Below are 18,529 nucleotides of genomic sequence, written 5' to 3' on the forward strand. Positions count from 1 at the left end.
AACCCCTCTGGGAATTAAGGACAACAGCCAGAAGAATGGGGAGGGGAATGGGATGGGAATTGTGTGTGGAAGAGGCCAGAAGGGGACTAAGCTGCCATGGGGACAAGGGACAGCTGCTGTCGATTAGCTCGGACATGCTCAGATCGTCCTTGTCCCCTGTTGAGAGAGGGGAGAGGGGCCCAGGGAGGCAGCTCCCCTCCCTGGACAGGGCCCATCCCTGTGGATTCAATCCCCCTCCCTGGACAGAGCCCATCCCAGGGATTCAGCCACCCTCCCTGGAAAAAGCCCATTCCCACAGCAAGTGCATTTGTGTGACTTTATTGGAGTGCAACACAAATTGGGGAATGATGTCAGAGGGTTTGAGGAGAGACACCCCAGGCTCAATCCCAGTCCCCATCGCCCTCGGGATTGTCATCGCGTGGGGGCTCCTGGAACTGGATGTTGGCCAGCATGTCCCGCATGGCCGCCATCAGCCTGTTCACCCCCTGGTTAAGGTCCTGCCCTGCCCCGGCCTCGTCGTCCCCGTCGTGCCGGATGTCCCCCTGCAAGACAGCAGTGCTGTGGTGGCAGGGACACAGACAGTGCCAGTGCCAAACCAGCACCAGGCTGCTGCCAGCAGCTGCTCCTGGAGTGGGAATGATGTGCCCACAGCCCAGCGTGCACCCACCTGCAAGTTAAAATTTGGCAACAGCGAGCGGAAAAAGAGGGATAAAGTGCTTTCATTGGAGGGATGGCTTGTCCTGCAAGACACAAGTGGCACCCTGGTGAAGGGACAGCTCAGTTCGTGACTGCTCAAGGGGATATGGCAGGACTGGGAGAACCACGGCCCTGACGGAGCCAGACCTGAGGGAGGGAATGAGGGGATTTCCAGGGGTTTCTGATCCAGACAGCTGCAACTCCAAGCAAACCAGTTGCTAAGAGCACTACCAAAGCCAGGTTGGATGGAGCTTGGGGAAGGTGTACCTGCCTATGGTGAGGAACATGATGAGCTTTAAGGTCCCTTCCAACCCAAACCATTCCAGGATTCTGTGATTCTACCAGCTCTGCTGAGTGAGTCAGTGTGTAACCCAGGACTGGGTGTACTTAAACCTCTATTTACCCCAAACTCCCCCAGTTCAGCCACAGCCCGTGTTTTCCCTGGCTTTTGCCCTATTGCTGGGAACAGCTCCCAGTGACCACCACGGGAAGCAGCCAGACCAGTCCGTCCTGTAGCTCTGCCTGTCGGGAGCACCACGGCCCTTCCTCTGCCACGGAGGAGGATGTCAGTACTGAGTGCCCACGTGCAGCCTGGCCCGGGGCTGAGGGTGTGCCGGGAACATGGGAACGTGCCAGGAACATGGAAACATGCCGGCTGTGCTGGCACAGGCACCAGGGTGGAGGTGGTACCTTTCCGGTCGGGTGTAAGAAACTATGGAGTCCAGAGGAGGGAGCGGGTCAAAACCCATCACTGGCTGTGAGGTCACCTCCTGCAGGGGAAGGAGAAGGAAGGGATGAAGGAGAAGGGATGAAGGCTGCACATCCAGCTGCAGCAAACACAGAGGCATGGAGAAGGTGTGCCCATAGGGAGGACACCTTGAGGTTTGGTGGGTGCCTGGGGTTAAGATGTGCCCAGCAAGGACACAAGCACCACCACACCATGCACAGCCACAGCCCCCGTGCCCCATCAGGCCCCTCACCAGAGGCAGGGCTGCCGTGGCCTCCTTCATCTCCGAGAGGATGACGTGCCGGTAGATGTTCCTGGGAGCGCTCTGGTACCGGATCTTCCTCCTGAGGCGGGGAGGGGACAGAGTAGGGCACCCTTAGCAGGCAAATTCCCATTTCTGCTGCTCCAAGCACAGAGTCAGCAGCTTCCCTGGCTCCAGGGGACAGGCCATATTGGATGGAGCTGGCTTAGGGTGGGCCAAAGGCAGCTGCTGAGCTCCAGAGAAAGAGCAGAGAGCGGTGCAGAGTGCTCAGCAGAGCAAGCTGACCTTGGTTCAGGACAACACTTGATGGCTCTCTCCTGTTTCTCAGTGCAGGGACTTGGCAAGCGTTCCTAAGCTCCCACCTGCCCTGTGTGACGAACCCTGCCCCTCCAGGCCACCCTCCACCCTCTCCAGGACATCTCCAGGGCACAGGTGACAGCCAAGACTAGGGAAAGCAGTGCAGGACTTGAAGTGCAGGTCCAGCTCTTCATTCCTATTTGTGGAAAGCATGGAAGAGCCTCTGCCCTCCTGGCCCCACAGTGTAACCCTCAGCATCACACCAGCAGCTGGGGGGCTCTGAGAGTGACCCCGGGGTCACTGCTGCCCAGGCCAGACCCTGGTCCCACTCTGTCCCAGGCACTGAATCCACTGCCCCTCCACACTCACTTGTGCTCGGCCTCCTGTACCAGCGGGTCCCGGGCCTCCACCATCCGCAGCACCTCATGGGTCTGGGGCTCCAGCCAGGCCATGACAGCTGGGTCCTTCCACAGGGCATGTGTCCTGCCCACGTACAGGGACGTCAGCTGGTTCAGGGCGGGCGACTGGCTATGGAAGATGGTTGTTACTCACAGCACCCTCCTCCTCCTCCTCCTCATGGGATGGTGAGGGCTTAGCCCTGCGTTGGGCTTCGGTGTGGGAACACAAGGCAAGGACTCACAGGCTCCTGCCTGGCTGTGGCCAGCCACCTTCACCAGATCTCCTGCCTCCGTCTATTTTTAGGCTAAGCAGAGCCATGAAATGAGGGAACACTGCCCTGACCTGAGGGGAGAGCCTTGGCATGTTGAGGAAGACCATGCGTTCAGGGAGCCCAGACTGGTTGGAGACAGCCTGCCCTGGGAGGATGCACGCGTTGCTCTCCCTCGCTACGCACACCAACAGGCTTCAGGCTGAACTTCTGACCTGTCCACATCGAGGTGAGGTGGGTCTCTCAGCCTGACCCAGAGGCCATTATGGAAATCCATTATCAAATGGATTATCAAATGAGGCATTATCAAATGAGCCTACTCAGGGAACCCAAACAAGCTCCGCCATTAGCTGTCTGAACATGCAAAATCCCCGCCGCCAGCAAAATCGATTCCTTCCCTTTGCTGAGAACATCTCCAGGCCTTACCTGATCTGGGCATTCAGCCCAAAGAAGGGGTGGGAGGCGACCCTGGCATCAGGTTGCACACTGCAGTGATCCAACAGTGGCATCAGAACTGCATGACAAAGATAGAGAACTTGTTTGGATCTGTTGGTGAGGAGCAGCATGGAGTGGGGTCACCCCTGCAGAGAGACACCTCAGTCCCAGAGGCCAGCACCCCAATCCCAGGGCACCAACGAGGACCCACACAAGGAGGGGGTAATGATGCTGCTGGTCTATATGCTGGCACAGGGGTTATTTCAGTCATCCAAACTAGGAGTCAAGATGGTTACAGCCCCCGCAAACTGAATCCCTGTTGGAGAGCTGGTTCTTCCTGCTGCACACACCCTCCCCTGGGCCTGAGGGCTGCACACTCCTTTCATGGACAGCAGCACCCACGGGATGAAAGGGAGAGTGATGGGCACCCATGGGGACAGCACATCCAGAATGGAGCTGTGCCGCAGAGGGAAAACCAAGGAGACTGGCTTGTCCCTGCTCCAGGTGGCCCCATGGAGGTGAGACATCTCCCTGCTCCAAGATTCCGATTCTCTCCCCCCCCAGCCTGCCCACCCCTGACCATTGCTGGTTAAGGGGCAGTGGCTACTCTGAGGGCAGAGGACAGAATCATGGAATCACAGAATTTTTAAGGTTGGAAAAGCCTCTGAGCTCACTGAGTCCAATTATCCCCCCAGCACTGCCAAGACCACCACTAATCTGTGTCCCCAAGTACCACATCCACATGGCTTTTGAATGCCTCCAGGGATGGGGACTCCACTGCCCTAGGCAGTCTGTTCCAGGACCAAACAGCCCTTTCCAGGAAATTTTCCCAATATTCAACCTAAACCTCCTCTGGCACAACTTGAGGCCATTTCTTCTTGTCCTGTCCCTTGTTCCCTGGGAGCAGAGCCTGATCCCCACCTGGCTCCACGCGCATGTCAGAAGTTGGAGAGAGTGAGAAGGTCCTCCCTGAGCCTCCTTTTTCCAGGCTGACCTCCGCCAGCTCCTTCAGCTACTCCTGGTGCTCCAGACCCTTCCCCAGCTCCGTTCCCTTCTCTGGACACACTCAGCCCCTCAATGCCTGTGCTGGGGTGAGGGGTCCAGAACTGACCCCAAGGTTGCCCCCCCCCCCACCACTGCAGGCACAGTTCTGCCCAACCATGTCCCCTCTGACTCAGGGCTCCATCTCCTGCAAAAGCCATTTGCAAATTCCTGCCTCAGCATCCGCCTGCCCGGAATCCAGCCCTGGCTCTCAGATGAGGCCAGTGACAAAGCCTGCAGGGACGGCCTTACCGGTGGGGACAGACTCACCGCTTGGGAACATGACGAGCGCGAGCTGGATGAGCCGGGCCGCTCGCTCCCGGGCCTGGCTCCGCTCCAGCTCCGGGCGCTCCTCCTGCTGGCTCAGGAAGAAATAGGCCAGCGGCACCGAGAAGGCGAAATTGGGCAGCTGGGACAGATTCCGGTGACTCTGCAGGATCAGGGAGAGTTACCGAGAAATGATGCTGTGCAGCAGGATCTGGGCTGCGTGGGGTGGGGGATCTGGCTGTCGGGGTTAAGTGAGTTCCCAGTTGCTGGCTCAGTGCCCCCATGGCTGAGTGAGCAATTTTGAGGTCGTACAATTGTTTGCAGAGGCCCAGGATTACATGGAACCAACAGCCCAGCCTTTATGGATCATTCCAACACCATTGGGATGCCAGCTGGGCTGTGAGACCCCCAGCAAAGGGATCACCTGGCTGGGAAATCCTCCCATGGGGAGTGCTCCAGGAACCAGCTCGCCCCCTCTCACCTCCCACTCCTGGAAAAGGCGGGTCAGGAAGGTGTATTCCCTGGCCCGGAGGGACAGGAAGTCGATCAACAGCAACACACAGAGCGGGTCATTCTCAGGATCAAGGCTTGGAAGCAAGGGAAGGAAACAAAGTGTCACAACAGCTGAGAGAGCTGCCCTGATTTCTGAGTCAAACAGACTTTCCCAGTGGCATCCATGACTCAGCAAGCGGAGAGAATGGGAACACGGTTGCTCCCTCATGGCCAGGAGGGCAGAGTGATGCTCTGTCCCTGCAGAGGGGATGGTCCCCTGTCACCACCCAGGAGGAGGATCAGTGGCCACAAACTAAGTGGGCTGAAGCAAATGTCACAAATCAACTCCGCTGAGCTCAGCAGTCATGGGCCACCCAGGTCCCCTGGTCACCCATCACCTCTCTAAAGGGCGCCTGAACAAACCCTGCAGCTGTAAGGGGTGGGAATGAGCCCTCACCAAGCCCAGGAGCAGCAAGACCCTTCTGGAGTGACTGTCCCCCCCAGGCTGGGTTCAGTTTGTTGTTCCAAGTGTGCCTCCTGAAGCCAGACACCCCACCCTTGGTGGGGGCACCTACCTCAGGATGAGCTTGCAGAACTCCAGGGCTGTGCGGGGACAGCCCCTCTTCTCCAGGAACATCAGGTGCTTGAAGAGAGCCAGAAAGAAAGCCCTGTGTGGGGAACAGCAGCAAGATTTAGAGGCCAGATGTGGAGAGAAGCACTTTGTGCCACTCAGAAATGGGGACACAGGGTCACTGCCTCACCCCCGAGCATCTCCCATCCTGGTGTGGGACAGAGTGCCACAGACACCCCCCCCCACTCCCATCTCTTAGTTTTGTTATCTTTTTGTGCAAGTACAGGGACAGAAAACTCATGGCCTGCTCCACAGACTGGGACCAACACAGGTAAATTCCTAAAGTCCGCATCCCGCCTTGTCCCAGTGGTGTGGGGATGGTGACACAGAGAGAGGAGGCCCAACACCTGAACTGGTGTTACAGGTCATTGATGGCAGGAAGTCTGTCAGCCACAGGGACTGGAAATGTGAGCACTCTCCAGGTACAGCAGTTTGGGAGAGATGGCTTGCGTCAGCTGACTGGAAAATTCCCAGAATAAAGTCACCTTTCCCAGCAGCTGCAGAGCTGGAGTTACGTAAAGAGCTGTGCTGGGAGGAGTGTGAGTGCTGAGGACAATGGCTGGAAACACAGCAAGGATTTTTGTGACCAAATAAATGTCATTTTGGGCTGAGGGGTAATGCCCATTAGTAATGGTATGAGAAGGATGTGACAGGGAGGGACAATTCCTGCTCCACAAAGATGTTCCTTGGGAAAAGGGATGCTTTGTACAGAAGCTTCAGTGCACGAGGTGCCTGTACTGCAGCACTATCCTGGGAGCCCCCAACAGAAAGGGACATTCAGGGTACCCCAGGATTGTCCAAACTGGGCCAGGAGCTCCAGCTGAGCCTTGCTGTTCCCCAGCCCTCCCACCTGTTCTCTGGTCTCCGGTAGTCCAGCCTGCAGGTCCCGCTGGTGAGGCTGAAAACGGGGTGGAAGGCGCACTCCAGGCTGTACAGTGCCCGCTCTGGGGACAGCAAGGACATGTCAGGGACTGGACAGTGCCACCCCCAGCACTCCATTTAGCCCAAAAGACATGAAATCGGCTCATTCCCAGCACAGAGGCACAAAGCTATTTCACTCTTTGTGGTGGCAATAGATAGCAGGATAGTGAGTGCTGTTCCCTCCTGCAGGCATCAGATCACGCTCCACATGGGAAAAGGAACCCTTCTGGGATTGAGGCTGGTGCAGCTGCCTCTGCCACAAACATTTTCACATGGGAAAGCCAAGTTCCTGTCCTCACTTCGCCCCTGCCTCTCCTGCCACGCTGCAGAGCACATGCCCCATTCCCAAACAGCCCAGAGCCTCAGAACAGGCTGGGGGCTCCCGGAGCCTCTGAGCCCATCTAAGGGGCAGAGCCCCACATACCAACCTCAGGATGCTGAGCAGAAGGAGGGAGCCTGGAGCTACTAAATCAGACCCTCCTCCCACAAGGGATGTCCTACAGGTGGGACCCTCCCACAGCCAGGTAACCCTTCTGTCCATTCTGAATCATGAAATGGTTTGGGTTGGAACAGACCTTAAAGCTCAACCAGTTCCACCCAGTGCCATGAGCAGGGACACCTTCCACTAGACCAGGTTGCTCCAAGCCCCGTCCAACCTGGCCTCGAACACTTCCAGGGTTGGGGCAGCCACAGGTTCTCTGGGCAGCCTGTGCCAGGGCCTCCCCACCCTCCCACAGGGCAGGATTTCACAGCAGCGCATCTGTTCCTCACCTCAGCTCTTACCTATGAGATCCCGGGCCATCTCCTGGTCCTCCTGCATCCGGCACACGTCGCTGAGCTGCAGGAGGGAGTCCACGTGGTAGGGGTTCATCTGGAGCAGCAGCTGCAGAAGAGCATGGCAAAGATACCATTTCATTACTGGTGTCTTGGGAATTTGGGCACTTACTGACCCGGGTACCTCCCAGCACCCAGACACAGCACCAAAAGCTTCTGCCAGCTCTGTTCCTGTGCTGGAAGGGCACAGGGAGCTCTCTCCCCAGCCCATACAGCATGGGAGCCCTCAGTGGCAGCTTCCCTCAGGCAGCTCCCTCCCAGCTGACCCAGCTTTTCCAGCAGAGGCCATGCCAGGCCTTTGATCATCTTCACTGTCCTTCTCTGGATCTCTCCCAGCTCCTCCAGATCCTTTGGAGGCAAGAGCAAGATGCAGGCACTGTTACAGTTTGGGATTTTTTATCTACCCCTCACCAATTCTGAGCATTTGATCAGGTTTTTGCTTCCTCTGGGTGGTGAGAGGACATTTGGACATATGTATTACAAATCCAGGATCCAGCAATGGTAATGAATAATAATAATAATAATTAATAAATAAATATTTCCAGGCTTCAGAAGAGAAGTTTCACCTAAAAAACTTCTCCATTCACTAATTATATTGTAAACAGGCTATTTTTTTCAAGTACCTAAAACTCAGTTCAGTATGAAAATACCGAAGTTACTTCAATTCTCCTCACAGTTGAGTTTGGGGATTATTTTTTCCCTAGAAACTGAAAAAATACAGCTTCCAAAGCTCCAGAATTTTCCATCTGCAGGGTGGGGGACAGTGGGACCACTTACAGTGCAAAGCCTGGGTGTGCCAAGCTGGTCCAGCCCAGCCTTTGCCTCAGAGCCACCTGCCTGGCATTTAACTGCTTCCTTAAGGGGTAAAACTAATTTAAGATTCTTTATAATTCTCCTTTTTGGAGGAGTTGGAGCACCTAGGGTCACTGTGATGGGGAAAAACTAAGAAAAGCTCACCAAGACCCTTTTAACCTACTAGCAAGAGCAGAGAAAACACTCAATAAGCCTCCAGAAAATAATGTTTTATATGCTGAAACCACAGTAGCAAGGTAGAGTTGGGTTCCAGCTATGCCAGGGCTGTGGGAACCATGGATATACTGTCTGGTATTGGCAAATCCATCGGTTAGATTTTACCCTTAATGGAAAAGTGAAGGATCTAAAGCTGTAGGAATGTCTACCCACTCAAGAGGGACAGAGCACCCAGACTAAAATACCATGAAAAGCCTGTCCTGTGTGGGACTGAGCTCGAGCTGCCCCTGGGACACTCAGTGCTGCACAGGAATTACCCTGCCTCATTTAATCCCAATCTCTCAATCCAGGCAGAACTGATGAGCTGGAGCGAGCCCCATGGCCCTGAGCCGAGGGTGGGAAAGCAGAAGGAAGTAAACTTTATTTAGCAGACAATGGGCTCTTTAAGGAACATCTCCAGGGCATGTATCCCAGCTCATGTGGCCAGGCCTTCCAGAGAAACATCCCTCAGTTATGGTTTAGTTGGGTGCAGAGCAATTTTACTGTTGCTTATCACTCCAAACTATAAATGTTACCATACAGCTTAATGAGCTCGGACACGCTTGAAGGACTCCCAACACAAAGCCTGTGTTGCTGAAATACCAAGAAAAGACACATTTTTCATCCATGCAGGAGTTTATAAATAGAACATCTGTGAGTTTAGATTCCCAGTTCATGATGGGTTTATACAATATTCCTCCTTTCCCAGCTGAAGAGCCAAGACAAGGGAGCTTTATTCCCACCCTTCCAGCCAAACGGACAGTTCCTGTGGGCTCCTCTCTCAGAAGGTGACCTGGCACGTGCTCGGCAGAGCCATCAAGGCTCAGCCACCAGATCCCCATCTGACCCAGGAGGTCACTTATCTTATTAAGAAGGTGACAGCAGAGCTCAGCTCTCAGTATTGCCTCACCGCACACAGAGGGACACAGGGCTCTGCTGCTCAAAACGAGACTGAAAATAAATAACCCAAGGTTCTGCAGAGGGATCTGGACAGGCTGGATGAAGGGGGCAAGGCCAACGGGATGAGGGTCAACAAAGTGAAGTATTGGGTCCTGCACTTGAGTCACAACAATCCCATGAACACTACAGGCTGGGGCAGAGTGACTGGAAAAGGACCTGGGGGTGCTGGTGACAGCAGCTGAACATGAGCCCAGGTGGGCAAGGAGGCCAATGGCACCTGGCCTGTACCAGCCATGGTGTGGCCACAGGACCAGGGCAGTGACCATCCCCTGGGCTGGGCACTAGTAAGGCCACACCTGGAATTCTGGGGTTAGATTTGAGCCACTCACCCCAACACAGGCATTGAGGGGCTGGAACGTGTCCAGGGAAGGGCAACAGAGGTGGGGAAGGATCTGGAGCACCAGGAGTGGCTGAGGGAGCTGGGGGGTCTCAGCCTGGAGAAAAGAAGGCTCAGGGGGGGACCTTCTCACTCTCTGCAACTCCCTGACAGGAGGGTGAAACCAGGTGGGAGTCGGGCTCTGCTCCCAGGGAACAAGGGACAGGACGAGAGGAAAAGGCCTCAGGTTGCACCAGGAGAGGTTTAGTTTGGATATTGGGAAAATTTTTTCATGGACAGCCCAGGGCAGTGGTGGAGTTCTCATCTCATGCGGGATTTAAAAGATGTGTGGATGTGGCACCTGAGGACATAGGTCAGGCATGGCCTTGGCATTGCTGGGGGAACAGCTGGACTCGACGATCCTAGAGGCTGTTCCAACCCAAATAATTCCATGAGCACTGGGATGCACCAGTCCACCTTCCCTGCCAGTGAAAGGGGTTGCAGGAACTCAAGGGGGAACAGCACAACCAACCCCATCTCCCAACATACCACGATGTTGTTGGGGTCCATGGACTCCACAGCATCCAGGAACTTGAACTGGACTTGTTGGTACTCGCGGTGGTGCTCGAAGGTGAAGTGCTGCACCCCCCTCCGTGTGTCCAGCAGCCGCATGGCGATACCTGGGGGTGCAGGGGAGACCTGGGTACCCCAACAGAACCCCTTCTGCTCTCTTAGCACACCCAAAGCTCACTCACAGCATTGGGTCCAAAGCCACACCTGTTTTTGGAAACTCCCAGAGAACTTCACTCTTTTCCCTCCTCTCATGAGTCTAAGTCCCAAACCCACCCAAGAAGTCCAGGCTGCTCGTTCTCCCCATGGATATTTCTCATTATCCAGCAATCATGCTGCTAAGATGGGAAGCATCCATCCCCTGTTACCTCCAAAAGAGGGAAAAACAAGCCCAAATGCTAAGATACAAGTCTACAAGACTCTGTTGAGGCAGGAGGTGTATTTCCACCAGCTGACGAGCAGTTCCCTTTCAAGCAGCTCACTGAGGTCTCTAGCAGTATCGGTGCCACATGGGCAGGGGACCAACATGACCCATGGGCAGGAGGTGGCCCCAAAAGCCTCACCTGTCTTGCTGTAGCGTGGCCAGGTGTTCTTGGGAGCTGTGAGCCACGTGCTGCGGACATACTGCCGCTGCCTCTGCCTCGGCCTGGGGAGATAAACACAACAGGTCACAATGCTGTGCTAACAGGAGAAGGCATGAAATCAGCCATGAAAAGGGTGTTTCAGGGGAAAATGAGATCCAATTGCTTCCCCAGCTGCAGCATACAGAACTGTGCCCAGAGCCCTACACCTTTGCCTTCGCAACACAACGTAGCTGTGCCCAGGCTCTGCCTTAGGTGCTCCATCTGGGCCAGCCAGCGCCCCCAGCATCTCCACTTCAAGAGCTTCTCTCCCTGTTTTTATCCCTGCCAATCTCTCAGCTGCCTCTGTGCTTCAAACAGCTTCCCAGGTCCAATTAGGAAAGCCCCACATCGCTCTGACTCCTCCCTTTTCCCAGTAGGGCCTTCAAATGTCAATGGATTTAGTTTAAGCCATACTCAATACTGCACAATTTATTGGTTCAGGAGGAATTCAGGATTGAGAGTCATATCTCCTCAGAAAGGGATCACAGAATATCCTGTCCAATATTTGGAAGGGAACACAATGATTCCCAAAGTCCAAGTCCTGGCACTGAACAGGACAATCCCAAGGAATAGCAGGTTCTTCCTCAAGCACCAAATGCTCTTCCACAGACTCTCTTCCTGCTTCCACCTGTACTGCTCTGAGCTCAGACCCTTCTCATGTGCAGATTTTCCAACCAGCTCATGGAGGTGGGGATTTTGTGGATGACACTGAGCACAGTGCAGTGGAAAACTGGACAAAGACATCACACCCAGGGAGCAGCAGTTCCCTGGGCCCCTGGAAGCAAGTGCACGGGAACACCAGGAAGTATTCAGAGTCCACTTTTTGTCCAGAAACTCTGGAATGGCAACAAGGGACAAATTCTGGAGAAAACCAAAACCTAAGGGTCTATACTCTGCGAACTTGAGTGAAAGAACTTTGAAGGGTGGTTTGGCAGTAAATGAGAGGGGAAAGCAGCAGAAGAAAAAGTAAGAGCCTGGACAAGTCTTTCCCCACCTCACACATACCACCAAAAATATTCCTCTGTCCCAATAAGCAACTACACCAGTAACACACCCTGAGCTCGGGAATACCTGCCCAGGTGTGGCACTGGGGACTCTACAAACCGTGCCAAGGGAAGGACAGGCACACCTCCTTGGACTTGGAATGGGTTTAATATCAAGTTCTGGACTAACCTCTGGTCCCCAAGCACAGCACGAGCCCCGAAGTATCTCTTCAACTCATTCTCTGGATTCAAGTTTCTGAGAAGACAGAAAGAAAGGCTCCATCAGTTAAACACAGCCCAAAGTGCCACACTCGAGTGTCTCCATCAAAACCCATCGCTCCATACCCAAAACTGCCTCTGGAACACCCCCAAACCATCACACACTCCCCGCTGATTGGGCACAGCACAGAGAAAGGAGGTTAAACTGGTCAGGACAGGCATGGAAAGCCCTGCTCCATCAGATCTGCTTCCCTCCTGCTCTGCTTCAGAGGCACTGAGCTGGGAATACTGCTGCTGCCCTCTCCAGGACAGCTGGAGCCTCATCTGGGATACTCTCAGGAGAACCTTGGGCTCAGGAGCACGGGCTCAGGAGCACAGGCTCAGGTCTCCTTGCCAGCCTCCATGCAGCGCTCAGGGTGTTCATCCCAAATTGTAGGGATTGTAGGCTGTGGGGTTTGAAGAGAGGGAGTGAGAATACTGCGATCCAGCACAGCCAGCCCTCACCAGGGGTGATTCAGCTCTCAAAGGTCTTGGAATCATGTTTACTTGATCAAGAAGTGACTGAAGTTTAAATCCAACACCAGGTGCACAAACATCCTGGTTCTGCCAAAGCATCCTACACTCAATTTCGCTGCATCGTGGTTGGACAGCAAACTGGGACTGATAAATTGTCTCAATTTCAAGTTTAAATGTTTTCTCCATCAACAGGAAGAGCTGCTGGTGTCTGCAGCAGCCCAGAGCTCTGAAACACACTAGTCACACCATCCAGCCCATTCCCAAAGGGAATCCCAGTGCCATACAGGCCTCAAGTCTGAGGTAGACTCATCCCTCAGCTCTCGGACACACTTGGTGCTCAGTCCACTTTGTTGACGTGACATGTGGGAAAGGCTGGACAAGTCTAACTTGCTTTGCTGATGGAATCAGCCCCTGGCACACCTCAGCCTCCTCCTCCTCAGAGGCAGCACGTGCTGAACTGGGGCTGCTGCTCACAGTCAGTACACCTGGCCAAGTGAATGCAATGCCAAAACTTTACACACTAGGGCTCCTGGTACCTCTGCAGAGGTTCTCCTATGGAAGATTTGAGGGTAGAAGGCCCCACTGGAGGCTAATCTGGTCCTGCCACTCACTACAATGAGGCCTGGCAGCAGAGAATCACCATCAGAACCAAACACAGCTCCCAGAGCAGTGGTAGGAACAGGGACATGCATAAACAGCACAAGCTGGACCTTTCAAGCAAGGTCAAGAATTCCTGGCTGGATCACACTGGGAAGCTCTCAACGCCCTTGCTCGGGGATCACATATCCCTGTCGTACCCCAGGCCAGAGCCAGGTGGGTCCAGCAGTACCTGTGCTCCACGTAGAGCAGGGGTCGGCTGTCGGCGATGAGCCCGCCTTGGCTCGGGAGGGACAGCCCGCTGGGGTCCTCCAGCCTCTCCAGCAGGCTGTCAATGTCTTCCAGGTCGTTGTCTTCCTTAAGAGAGGCAAATCCAAGGCAGTTATTACAGGATGAGTCACAGCATCATGGAGGTCACCCAGCGGAGATGCCACCCAGCTGCCTCCAGCTCATCCCGATTCCTGTGCAATGGGCTGTGGCTCTTCATAGGATCCTGGAATGGTTTGGGTTGGAAGAGACCTCAAAGCTCATCTCATTCCACCCCCTGCCATGGGCAGGGGCACCTTCCACTATCCCAGGTTTCCCCAAGCCCTGTCCAACCTGGCCTTGGACACTTCCAGGGATGGGGCAGCCACAGCTTCTCTGGGCAACCTGTGGCAGGGCCTTACCACCCTCACAGCGAAAAACGTCTCCCTAGTAACCCATCTAACCCTTTCCTCTCAGAGTGGTCTCTTTTCCCCTTGTCCTGTCACTCCATGCCCTTGTCCAAAAATACCTTAAATACTTAAATAACCAGCCTTCACCATTTACTTTCTGAGGAAGCCCCGAGTTACTGCCGTGACCCCTGTGATAAGGTCTCAAACGCTCACATGACTTTAATCCAACTGTCACATTCCTCATCTTCCAACCACTCCAGGAATCCATGCAGCTGCTCACATCCAACAGTTGTATAACACTTTTACCCTGATTTCCCTCTATTTTCCCCCCACAAACAGCAAGTGACACATTTCTTACGTGCCTGTTTCACATCCTCCTGACGATGTCCGTGGGTGGAACACAGAATTCCATTCAGGAAACCCAAGCAGCATTGCCAGCTTGCCTTTTCCAACTAAATTTAGCCCCTGCGCGTGCAGTATATACAGGGAAGGGATAACGTGCTCTGTATGGAAGTGCTGGAACAGAGGTTGTATTATCTCTGGTTGGCAAACCCAACTGCCTGGGTCTGGGTCTCTTCCCAGTCTCCAGATGGCAGATGTCACCCTGTTGCTTGATATTCTTGGACTGGGAGAGGAAATGGCCTCTTCACTTGGTTCTCCACCTCAGTAGCTCGCTCCTGAGTGGAATTCCCAGGGAGAAGGTGGTCAGCTGGGCACCTGTACTGGTGTCGTGGTCCAGCCATTCAGCATCTCAGCATCCTGTGGCGCAGGATGTTTAGTAAAGGATCTCCCTGGACTGAACAGGGAAGTTGGATTCGATGATCTTGGAGGTCTTTTCTAACCTTAATGATTCTGTGATTCTATGGACAGTTCAGACTCAAACCTGACCAGAAAACCAGCTCCCACCTGAACCTCATTCCTATTGAATTTAGAAGATCAATGGCTTTTATCCATCTGCTGCTTCCAGCTCTGGGCTCCCCAGTGGAGTTGCTGGAGCAAGTCCAGAGGAGGCCACAGAGATGCTCCAAGGACTGGAGCCAGGCTGGGAGAGCCAGGGGTGTTTGGCCTGAGAAGAGAAGGCTCCAGGGAGACCTTAGAGCCCCTTCCAGTGCCTAAAGGGGCTCCAAGAGAGCTGGAGAGGGACTTTGGACAAGGGCCTGGAGTGACAGGACAAGGGGCAACGGCTTCCCACTGACAGAGAACAGGGTTAGATGGAATATATGGAAGGAATTCTTGGCTGTGAGGGTGGGGAGGCCCTGGCACAGGCTGCCCAGAGAAGCTGTGGCTGCCCCATCCCTGGAAGTGTCCAAGGCCAAGACGGATGGGGTTTGGAGCAACCTGGTCTAGTGGAAGGTGTCCCTACTCATTGGAATGAGATGAGCTTTAAGGTCCCTTCCCAACCAAACCATTCCAGGGTTCCATGATTCTAAAAATGCTTCTTTAAATTTATATTTTGAAATGGCTTTTTTGCCTCAAATCTTTCCTGCAGCCACCCCAGAATTCCCACTTTGTCAGCCCCATTGGAGGAATCAGCCTGATCCCTGACTCAGAGCTCACACAGACATACCACAGTGTCTCCTGCTGAAGTTTTCTTGGTTTTCCTTTTCTTTTTTTTCTTCCTTGGCTTGTTACTTGATGCAGGCTGCAAAGACAAAGGGAAGAGCTGTCAGCATGCTCTGAGGGGTATCAGCTCCATGGGAAGAAGAGCATTTCCCACTGGGATCAGCACATCAAGGGCCCTTAAACAAAATCAAAATTCATCATTTCCTGTTTGTCAGAGAGTGGAAATTAAGACACAAGGAGAAAATAGATGAAAGCACCAGAGTTTCCCAAAGGGTTAAATCTCAGCTGACTTTCAGATCAATGTCTGAGGCTACAAAACCAGGAAAGACAGAAGTTTAGCTGTGCCAGGTGTGGAGGAAATGCTTCAGCCCCCTTCAGTCTCCAGAACAAGCTGGATTTCTGTCTTTGTAGTGAGTGGGACAGTTTCCAGTTTCACTGGTCATTTCCATTTCTACAGAAACCAACACCTGCCACAAGGCCCCAGCAAAATACAGCTCCTCTCCCTGCAGGTGTAGCTGCTTCAGCTCAGGATGCTCTGCGGCATTCCCTAAAGTGACAGGCACACCACTGCCCACACTGGCTCTTCCTTGGGGTGTACACAGCTGGAAAACACATTTCCAGGATCTAGCAGATAATACAGCAAGGAATCACAGAATTGTGAAATGGTTTGGGGCAGAAGGCACTTCAAAGTTTATCCATTCCCACCCCCTGCCATGGCCAGGAATACCTTCCACTATCCCAGGTTGCTCCAAGCCCCTTCCAACCTGGCCTGGAACACTTCCAGGGATGGGGCAGCCACAGCTTCTCTGGGCAACCTGTGCCAGGGCCTCCCCACTCTCACAGTCAAAAATTTCTTCCCAGTATCCCACCCAACCCTGCCCTCTGGCAGTGGGAAGCCATTCCCCCTTGTCCTATCAAATAATGGTGTTACCAGAACCATGCCACACTGGTTCCAGAACCGAGGGAAGGTGCACCCCCAGTCTGGCTCTACTCAAGAGCAGCATCCGCCTGCCCAGGGCTCCCAGGGAGCTCTGGGAGAAGCCCCAGGTGTGTCCTGGGGTGCTGACGCAGCAAATTCACTGGGTCAGGGCCCCTGGAGCCACTGTTTACACAGGGACCCACTGTCCAGAGCACTCCCAGCCACTGGCACAGCTGGAACATGCACAGATAGTGGACTTAGCCCAGAACCCATGGGCACACAACCGAATTGCACAGCAAACAGGTGAGGCCAGGGGGTCAACCCTGCTTTGCTTCTACAACCCTCATCTCTGCAAGATCCAAGCCAAACCTGCCATGGAAAATTGTTAGTTAAATGTCCCTTTCCTTACAAAATCCTGCAAGGAGACACTTGTGAGCTGATACAAACCACAGGAGTGAATCTTGACACCAAACGACAATAAATCACAATGAGGGAAAGCACATTCAGTGCTTAGTTGACACTGCTTGGAGCCTTCACATCCCCTATTCCAAAACAAATGCTTCCCTGAGACCATTCCCAGCCCCTGCCCAGCCTCAGCTCTGGTGTGGCACAGGGTCTTCCTTGGGAGCCTCCTCTCTGCAGCTGGAAAATCTCCCCGTATCCCACACACAAACCCAGCACTCAGCACCAAGCTGCTGTCCTCTCCGAGAGCCCCGAGTTCCTGGGTTTGAGCTCCCTGTGTGTGTCCCTGCCCTGTTCCTGTGTCCCTGTGCCTGTCCCGTGGTGACCATGGGGTCCCTGGGGCAGTTACCGTTTGGTCTGGCTGCTCGGCCTCCTCCCCCTCTCTCTGCCCATCGTCCGTGTCCTCAGCCACAGCCCCTTCCTTGTTCCTCTCCTTGTTCCTTTCCTTGTTCCCCCCTGCTGTGTCCTGCTCGCTGAGCCGGGTGTCCACTCGCTCCTCTCCAGTCACCGGCTCATCCTCTGACTCCTCGGCAGGGATCTGCAAACAGAAGGACAAGGTGCAGGGACAGCGCAAGGATGGAATTCCCCAGGGATCTGATCCACCACTCCACCAGCAAACAGATGGGGATGACCCCTCATGTCAAGTGTGTCACCCAGCAGGTGCCTGGATAGCCCAAAGCCCGTGGAGGGGGGCACAGGGACACCACGATGTGTCCTCTCACACCACAGCCCTGTCTGGACTTTGCTCTTCCTTGGGAAGAGCTTCCAAACGCAGCCTGCCTATGCTCCCACAGCCAGGCCTTGGGGAAGGACAGGGCTGGATGAGGTGTCTGGAGAGCAGGACCAGGCTCTGTCACCCCAAAGAACTGGTAGTACCACCAAGGCCACCCAACCCTCAGCCTTCAGCACTGTGCTCCTGCAGGACAGGATGGTGGCAGGAATGTTTCTAAAAACAGTTTCCCCATCCCAGCTCTGACAACATCCAAACCCAGGCCTCCCTCCCATTTCCTCCCAGTTCAGCCCCAGCTGCACCTCCCCACCCTTCCCACCCACCACCCAAACCCCTCAGTCCCACCCCAGGCACTGACCCCAAATCACTGCTTCCCACCAACTGTCACCTCTGCCACATCCACTGTCACCCCCAGCCCTCCTGATCCCCCCAGACACCCTCAACCCTCCCCAGCCACTGCCCTTAGGTGATCCCCTCACGGTCACCGGTCCCCCCATGAGTGCCCACTCAGGGGACCCCCAATCACTGCCAGCCCAGCTGCCCCCAAAGTCACTGTTCCCTCAGTCGCTCCCACAGTCACTATCGTCCCACTTGCGCCCCCAGTGACCCAGTGACTTTCACGTCACAGCTGCCCCCCAGTCACCGCCCCCCAAACGCTCACCCTCGCGCCCCCTCAGGCCCCGTCACCCGCCGGCTCTGCCCCCCCTCACCAGCTCGAAGCGGTTGCTGACGGTGGCGCGGGGCCGGCTGCCGGGTGGCGGCGGCGGCCCCGCCTCTCGGGCTCGCTCGGGGCCGGGGTCGATGCCGAACTGGCCCAACCCCGGCCCCTCCTGGCCCCGCTGCTCCCCCCGCAGCCGCCTCAGGGCCCGGCGCGACATCGCCCCCGCCGGCTCCGCGCCTGCGCCCCGCACCGCGCCTGCGCGCCCGCGCCGGCCCCGCCCACCCCACACCGCGCGCGCCCACTGGCTGGGCCACGCCCCGCCCCCCGCGACCGCCGTGGCTGTCCCCGCGCAAGCCCCGCGTGAAATATGTCCCGGGGGGGGCGTGGGAACGGGGTGTTTGCCACGGGACCGGTGCGGGGTGATGGCCCCGGGACACGGGGGAGAGCCGGGGATGGGCCGGGGGGACAGGCTGGGG

At 55.2% G+C, this 18,529-nt stretch overlaps 1 protein-coding gene across 1 annotated transcript; it reads right to left on the bottom strand.

Annotated features, from left to right (window-relative positions):
- Positions 1-302: 302 nt before the first annotated feature.
- On the bottom strand, positions 303-18,270 carry TCF25 (transcription factor 25). The gene is made up of 18 exons (XM_027684918.1): positions 18,103-18,270; positions 17,012-17,200; positions 15,286-15,360; positions 13,295-13,419; positions 11,921-11,986; positions 10,688-10,770; positions 10,104-10,234; positions 7,220-7,319; positions 6,366-6,459; positions 5,460-5,552; positions 4,874-4,979; positions 4,396-4,555; positions 3,076-3,163; positions 2,352-2,510; positions 1,677-1,767; positions 1,387-1,466; positions 668-740; positions 303-542 (listed from the first exon to the last, which is right to left on the bottom strand). Exons 1-18 carry the CDS (start codon positions 18,268-18,270, stop codon positions 381-383), a joined length of 2,043 nt encoding a protein of 680 aa, XP_027540719.1. The 3' UTR covers positions 303-380.
- Between the last annotated feature and the right edge of the window lie 259 nt (positions 18,271-18,529).

Source organism: Neopelma chrysocephalum, unplaced genomic scaffold (assembly GCF_003984885.1).
Source record: "Neopelma chrysocephalum unplaced genomic scaffold, ASM398488v2 Primary Assembly neopelma1_68, whole genome shotgun sequence".
Lineage (NCBI taxonomy): Eukaryota > Metazoa > Chordata > Aves > Passeriformes > Pipridae > Neopelma > Neopelma chrysocephalum.